This window comes from Myotis nattereri (assembly GCF_964212035.1).
Source record: "Myotis nattereri genome assembly, chromosome: 9".
Taxonomy (NCBI): domain Eukaryota; kingdom Metazoa; phylum Chordata; class Mammalia; order Chiroptera; family Vespertilionidae; genus Myotis; species Myotis nattereri.
In genome coordinates, this window is record NC_138084.1 from 8679782 (window position 1) to 8688054 (window position 8273).

Genomic DNA, 8273 nt, shown 5'->3' on the forward strand with positions numbered 1-8273 from the left:
CTGAACGCCAGCAGGGCAGCAGCTTCCAGACCCCATGAAAGCTCCCCCAGCCACAGCACAGAGAGGAGACACACCATGAGATTTACCACGTGGGCACTGTATGTGGAGTACATGCTGGGAGCAACAAGAACAGCAGTAAATACAGAACAGAAAATAACAATTTTTGAAATGACAACGAACAGGACACATTATCTAAGCACTAACACCTAAGGAGGTGGCTGCCCAGGCTCTGGTGGGCAGCGCCTCAGGAGAAAGAGGCTGACTTCTTTCCAGGCTGCCTGGTCTTCAGTCCTTGTAACTTCTCATCTTTCAGCGCCTTCAAGAACTTATCTGCAGGAGAGCAAGACACACTTAGCGTGAGTAGAGATAAGGGCTTTTACTAACGTTGCTAATGCAACTGTGTGCTCCCTACAGGAGCCCCAAATCCACTATGATCCAAAACATGTATAAGTGGAGAATATGTAGTTGCGAAATCCAGGACTTAGAAAAGTCCAAGTGTTCTAGGAATTGTTTCTAGAGACCTGCTGCCTCATGGACCTAAACATTTGGGTTATTTCATACCCGCTTCCCTGTGTGGGAGGTGGGGGCAATTTTATAGAGTAATGGGGATGGTCTTTTGAGAACCATCTGCTGGCCTTCAAGTGCTAGCCACAGTCGGAACAGGTGGTGGGAAAAACAAAGTCTGCAGAACAGCCTATGGCTACTGAACATTCTACAGAGCAAATAGGTCCTCCGGGAGTCGAATTGGACTGGGTATGATTTTACTCTCCCACAGCAGCTTGCATGCTCCAGGAATCCCACCCTCACCAGCACACCTGGTCTCCTGGTTAAGTAAGATCCCAGAGACTTCAAACCTAAGATCAGATGGCAGAGTTCAGGACCCTGGTGAGAGGGCTACGGGTGGAGGTGGGGGTCGGGGTGGGGGTGGTGGAGGTGGAGGGGGCTGGGAGTGTCCCAGGGAAGCTATCATCCAGCATTGTCCTTGGGCCTCCTGGGTCTTGCACAATTCCCATCTGCCCCCTAAGACACTCCAATCAACCCGCCCTTACTTCCCCCACCTCCCGCCCAGGATCCCAGTTGAAGATAAATGCTAAATCTCAGTCTCTAGAAAAAGGGGCTGCCTGCGGTGGGCAGAGTTCCAGGGGTAGTTGTGTTACTGTGCAAGCGGCTTAAGGTTCAGGAGGAGGCTGGTGGTGGGTGGAGTTCCAGGTTTGGGGGCTCAGGGTCCAGATTCCCGGAAGGGCTCAGGATGGAGGGAGGATGGAGTTGGAGGAAAAGAGTCGGTTGAAATCCAGGATGGGGGGAATCTGGGTTCTGGGGATCAGCTGGAAATCTGGGACACCTGGGTGCTGGAGCCTGAGCCCGAGGCCACATTTGGGGGGGACCTCGGTAGGGGGACATGGAGCCAAGAATGGAGTCAAGGCCGCCCAAGGGTGGCCCCAGCTGCCCGGGGAGGTCACGCACAGCGCTGGGAGTCGAAGCCGTCCCCAGTGATGGTGAGCAGCTCCAGCTCCTTAATGCGGATCTCCAGTTCGCACAACTCCTCGGGGTGGGAGGCGGAGACGAGCCGGGAGGGCGTGGTGCCAGGCGTCAGGGGCGAGGCAGCCACCTCGGGCCCTGGCGGCGGCGAGTAGAAGAAGCGCAGAGGCTCATAGGGGATGGAGGCCAGGCCAGAGGGCCAGGGCGGGGGGCACGGGCGCTCGCTGGGGGGACCCAGGCCCGGGGGTGGCGGCAGGGGCATCGGGGCCGGGGGCGCCTGCGGCAGGGACCGGCCCCCCGCCGGCCCGCCCGCCTTCAGCGGTACGAAGAGCTTCTTCCAGATACTGAAGTCGCTCAGCGGGGACGTGGAGACCCCGCGGTCGTAGAGGGACGGGAAATAGAGGGGCGGGGCCGGCCGCTGGCTCATCGTGGGGCTCTGGCGGCCGCGCCGCCCCTTCGGCATCTTTTGAATGGGAGGCTGCGTGGGAGGAACCCCGCGCCGGGAGACCCGCGCCTGCCTCGAGTGGCCGGGTTCTGACATTCCACAGGCCACGCCCCGAGGGGCTCGGCCCCACCCCTTCGTGTTAGCCCCGCCCCCAACAAGCGGGGCTCTGAGATCCGGTTGGCCACGCCCCAGAATGTGGCCACGCCCATTGGCAGGTGGCAGGCCGCGCCCCTGGAGTGAGACAGGCACCCGCAGTGGGGCGCGAGTGTGAAGTCCCTCAGGCGCGTCCTAATGCCCGGCCCAACCCCTTGGTTCCGCTCCACCACAGCACCCTTCGCCTCCAGCCCCAAGCCGGGCTCAGCCCCCTGTCCTCCCCAGCGCCCCTAAATTCCACAAGCCTCTCTCCGGAACTGTCACAGCCAAACATGACATCAAACAACAGCCCCAAGTGGAGAGCTGGCCCGAACTGCGAGAAAACAAACTTCAGTTTTCCTCTCCGTTTATAGGAAGAAAAAAAATTATGCCCTTCTTTTAGGCTGAGTCCTCTGTTTCTCAATTACCTTCGATTAATATAATCCCTGTGCCAAAATGGCATATTTAGGGGTGTTATATTCTGATCCCTTCCAGTTCCCAGAACACTGTTTTGTTTTGTTTTAAATATTTTTTTTATTGATTTCAGAGAGGATGGAAGGGGTGGGGGGAGAGACATCAATGATGAAAATCACTGATCGACTGCTTTCCGCACAGGCCAGGCTATAACACTGTTTTTAAAAGCTCCCAGCTATTTATTGAGTCCAGCACTACAGGACCTTGGGCTGGACCAGCTAGTATGGGAAGAAAAAGCTGCTCAGTGTGAGACAAGCCCTGTACGTTTGGACAGTTTCTAAGTTTACAAGTGCTTCACACACACCTTTTGTCTTCTGTCTGGTCATCACAAGCAACTGCAGGAGGCAGCCTGTTTCTCTTAAACGTCAAACAACTTGCCCAAAGACATCTAGCTTGGATATCAGACTCCCTTTGCTGCCTCTCTCTTCTCTCTCTCTCTCTCTCTCTCTCTCTCTCTCTCTCTCTCTCTCTTTCTCTCTCTCTCTCTCAGCTGGTACTGACTCAGATCTTGACTGGCCAGCAGCCTAAACTGGTCCCTACCCATCTTTATTCCTTGAATCCAATGATCATTAGATCATGTTAGGCCAAGGCTTTCATGGGAATTTGCCTCCCCTCAGTCTGACTAATCCTGGCTACTCATGTAAGAGATCTTGGTGCAAAGTACCAAGGAAAGGGTGTGGGCTCTTCGGGATAGGTTCGGCAGGATTTCCTTCCAGTGGTTAGATTGTTGCCTGTTCGTTCCTGATAATGAATGTGTTTGGAAGAGAACTAAACTGCATCTCATTGAAGACACTCTCCCTTCAGATTTATTACCATCCATAGCAGGGTCCCTTTTCCAGAGTCTCCCACAGCACTGGGAAATTTGGCAGGAACATGGGTTGGCTCTAATGGCCATTCTCAATCAACCCTCTTCTCCTTTGTCCGCCTCCCAATTGTTTGATCATTTGTTGCTTTGTTGTATATCCACATAGGAGTGACTTTTCCACCTGACTTATTTCGCTTAGCGTGCTAGTCTCAGGATGCACCCATGTTATTGCAAGTGACAGTATTTCGTCTTTTCTTTCTTTTTTTTAATTAAATCTTTATTGTTCAGATTATTACATTTGTTCCTCTTTTTTCCCCCCATAACTCCCCTCCTCCCAGTTCCCGCCCCACCTTCCGCCCTCACTCCCCACCCACTGTCCTCATCCATAGGTGCACGATTTTTGTCCAGTCTCTTCCCGCATCTCCCACACCCCTTTTCCCCCCAAGAATAGTCAGTCCATTCTCTTTCTATGTCCCTGATTCTATTATGATCACCAGATTATTTGTTCACTTGATTCTTAGATTCACTTGTTGATAGATGCATGTTTGTTGTTCATAATTTGTATCTTTACCTTTTTCTTCTTCTTCCTCTTCTTAAAGGATACCTTTCAGCATTTCATATAATACTGGTTTGGTGGTGATGAACTCCTTTAGCTTTTCCTTATCTGTGAAGCTCTTTATCTGACCTTCAGTTCTGAATGATAGCTTTGCTGGGTAAAGTAATCTTGGTTGTAGGTTCTTGGTATTCATCACTTTGAATATTTCTTGCCATTCCCTTCTGGCCTGCAAAGTTTCTGTTGAGAAATCAGCTGACAGTCGTATGGGTATTCCCTTGTAGGTAACTGACTTTCTTTCTCTTGCTGCTTTTAAGATTCTCTCTTTATCTTTTGCTCTTGGCATTTTAATTATGATGTGTCTTGGTGTGGTCCTCTTTGGATTCCTTTTGTTTGGGGTTCTCTGCGCTTCCTGGACCTGTAAGTCTATTTCTTTCACCAGGTGGGGGAAGTTTTCTGTCATTATTTCTTCAAATAGGTTTTCAATATCTTGCTCTCTCTCATCTTCTGGCACCCCTATAATTCTGATGTTGGTATGCTTGAAGCTGTCCCAGAGGCTCCTTACACTATCTTCGTATTTTCGGATTCTTTTTTCATTTTGCTTTTCCAGTTGGGTGTTTTTTGCTTCTTTGCATTTCAAATCTTTGACTTGATCCTTGTGCTCCTCTGGTCTGCTGTTGGGAGTCTGTATAGTATTCTTTATTTCAGTCAGTGTATGCTTAATTTCTAGTTGGTTCTTTATCACAAGATCGAGGGTCTCATTAGATTTCTTGAGGATCTCACTACATTTATCGCCAGTTTCTAGAAAATTATGGAAATACCTTAAAAGTGTGGTTTTAAGCTCTATATCCTCCATTTCTGTCATGTTTCTTTGTCTCCGCATTTTTTATGCTTTCTTGGTGCACCCCCTAGTGCTCTTTGTGCGCAGTCTTGTTGTAGTTAAGCCTTGATTGTTGTCGGCAATACTAGGGGTGATTTGACCTCCAGGCCAACTGGCTATGAGAGTCAGCTGTGTCTGCAGTGGGAGAACTTCTGTGCTGGATCTCTAGGGCGGTGCTAATCTAGCGTTTGCCTGAGGCTATCTGGCAAATGGCTCTGTGCAGGGCTTGGGCGGGGCGGGTCGCATGGGATCAACAGGGCGGGCGGAGCAACCAGTTATGGCTGCTCTCAGTTCCCTCCCTAAGGGCTCTGCCTCACAGAGTCCCAGCAATCGCTGCAAACCTTGGAGAGAAAGCTGCCTTCGAGTTCTGACCGAAGCCAGACAGTCCTGCTTCTCCCATTTGAGTCTGGGTCCCTAGAGACTTGCCTGGATCTGGAGCTCAGAGTCTGAAACTCCCTCCCGATTGAAAACAACAACTGCGCCCTCCGCCGCCAGCCCGCTCCATGCGCACTCCACACCTTAGTATTTCACTTCAGCACTGCGCCTCCTCTGAGTCTGGATATAATATTCTCTTTCCTCCTAGTTGTAGAATTTCCACTCAGCCAGCCTTCCTGTGGTTCTGGATGATGTCCGTTCCGTCTTTTAGTTGTATTTTTGATTGGTTGTTAGAGGCAGCAATCTCCGGCGTTAACCTATGCCGCCATCTTGGTTTCTCCTCCTCGTCTTTTCTAATAGCTTAGTAATATGCCATCATTTATTAGATTTAGAATCGCTTATTTCCTCTCTCTTTGCTTGTAAAGTCCCCCTTCAAACCCTTTGTCTTCGTTTTCCTCTTGGGGAATGGATTTGGGCTTCCAAAACCCTGTCTCCTTGTTTGCTGCCTCTCAAAAATAAACTCTTTCCTTGTTGCATACTCACTGCTTTACAGATTGGTATTACTGTGTGTTGGGTATGTGAACTTGGGTTTGAGTACACTTGCTCCCCTAGAAGTCTCACTTCCTCTCCATCACTTTAGCTCTGCACCTGGACAGAATGCCAACGACCACACCTTAACCAGATTCTCTGCTTCTTTAAGGGGATGTCACAATTGGCCATGCCTGCCTTGGCTTGGGACAGCTTTTAGGAGCATGTAGAACTTGTGGCTTCATACAGCAGAGTTGCTATGGAATGAGTATTTGTGTTGCCCCGCCCCCCATTCTTATGTTGAAAACCTAAGCCCCAGTGAGATGCTATTAGGAGGTGGGGGCCCTTGGGAGGTGATTAAGTCATGAGGACAGAGCCCTCACCCATGGATTAGTGCTCTTGGTAAAGAGTCTGCAGGGAGCTCTCTTGCCACTTCCACCATGTGAGGGCATAGTGAGAAGACCGCCATCCATGAACCAGGAAATGGGTTCTCACCAGGCACCAAATCTACTAGAGCCTTGATCTTGGAGATCCCAGCCACCAGAACTGTGAGTAATAAATGTTTCTTGCTTAAGCCGCCCAGTCTATGGGATTTTTGTTACAGCAGCGTGAACATACGAAGACAAAAGTCATGTTTGAATCCAGGACTCTTTGTGACTCTGGGAAAGTTGTGTCAGCTCTTGGAATCTGTTTTTTGAGGTATAAAATGCAGGCAAGATCTACCACACAAAGTTGATGCAGGTGATGAAACATGTATAAGCAAAACCTGGGACACATAGTAGGTGACTATGATTATTAGATGGTTTTATGTGGATTCCTTCATTCACCATTAAGCCCTGGCAAATGGATGAGGTCAGTGGAGCAGGGGCGGGGGTGTCCCTCCCTGACAACTGAACCCACTCCAGGTAATTTAGCAAGCCCTACACCTAGAAGCTGATTACCTGCTGGCCGGCAGAAGACAGTGACATCAAAAGCAAGCAGGGCACTTAACTCGTTTGCTCACTCCAAGGAACCTAAACAGTCGCTGTTTTCCCCACTTTCTGAGACACGTGTAAGGTTGAGTAACTTGCCTGAGGCCCTGGGACTGGTTAGCATCAGAACTGGAATTTCAAACCCATGGGCTGGCCCCAGCTCCCTGCCTCTTGGCCATTCCCTCCTACAGCCTCCCACCAGTTCCTCTGGCTCTCAGGGCAGGGTCACCTTCACGTTGGCTGGCTTTCTCTTGCTCGCAGAGGGCAGGCTCTAACTGGAAGTTGTTTGTGTCACAGTTCAAGGATTTGGCTATGTGAGGAGCACCAACAGTCTTTATTCCTCATCTGAATTCACCATTGTGTTGGGCAGGAGCTGAAGGCCCACACATTTCTACTTCCCTTCACAACACCCACTATTTCAAGAACCTTTCTAAAAAAAATGCATCCCCGCCCTTATTCTTATTTCCCTTGGCAGATGTTTTCCCAGGCACTCGCAGAGTCAGCACATTTTTTAATGGACTGAAGCCTGAGAGGCAGGAGTGGAATGGAGAGTGCAGGGGCTTGGAAGATGAGAGAGCTGAGTTTAGTCTAATCAACCAGCATCAACTAGCTGTGCAACCCTGGGTAAAACAATTGTTGCTAACACTCACTTTACCAGTTACTACATTGGGTTCTCAAGTTATCCTGGCAGTAACACCTAGAGCAGGGGTCCTCAAACTTTTTAAACAGGGGCCAGTTCACTGTCCCTCAGACCGTTGGAGGGCCGGACTATAGTTTTAAAAAAACACTATAACAAATTCCTGTGCACACTGCACATATCTTATTTTGAAGTAAAAAAAAAAAAAAAAAAAAAAAAAACGGGAACAAATACAATATTTGTATTTGCATGTGGCCCGAGGGCTGTAGTTTGAGGACCCCGGACCTAGAGGGTCGGTCTCTCAGAATTTTTCTGCTCACAGGCAACAGAGGTTGATCCGGAGATTTCATACAGAGGGCAATGAGATAGTTTATGGAACTGAAAGCTTAAGAAGTAGGTTTTGAGCCCGGCCCGGGAGGCTCAGTGGTTGAGCATCGACCTATGAACCAGGAGGTGGCGGTTCCATTCAGGTCAGGGCACATACCCAGTTGCAGGCCCAATTTTCAGTAGGAGGCTTGTGGGAGGCAGCTGATCAATGTCTCTCATCATTGATGTTTCTATCTCTCCCTCTTCCTTCCTCTCTGAAATCAATAAAAAAATATTAAAAAAAAAAAAAAAAAAGAATTTCGTTTTGAGGGTTCAGAGACCAGGGCAACTTTAGGAATCCGGGTAGCAGGAGGGAACCAATGGCCTCTTCAGTTGGCCGGCTGTTCTCAATGACTGTTTTCAACCCTATTCCCGACAGCCTTCCCTATAGAAGCTGAAAAAACAAAACAGCTTTGCCAGTCTCCCTTTCAGCTGGGGGTGGCCATGAGGCATTTCCAGCCAGAAGACATGCTGGCAGCTTTCTGGGAAAATTTTACTTTCCTAGTAAGAGGGACAGAAACAACTGAAGTTTCCCCTTCCTCTCCTCTTCCTGCCTTAGACCTGGCAGTCCGAGCTCACTCTGTGACCATGAGGGAAAGACCCAGAAGATGCCATCCACCCACCGAGA

The 8273-nt window shown here is 49.6% G+C and overlaps 1 protein-coding gene across 1 annotated transcript; it reads right to left on the reverse strand.

Moving 5' to 3' along the window:
• Positions 1 to 244: 244 nt before the first annotated feature.
• Positions 245 to 1942, reverse strand: LOC308524895 (uncharacterized protein C11orf91 homolog; the record flags this gene model as incomplete). Its single annotated transcript, XM_081099498.1, has 2 exons — positions 245 to 330; positions 1465 to 1942. 2 exons carry the CDS (start codon positions 1940 to 1942, stop codon positions 245 to 247), a joined length of 564 nt encoding a protein of 187 aa, XP_080955624.1.
• Between the last annotated feature and the right edge of the window lie 6331 nt (positions 1943 to 8273).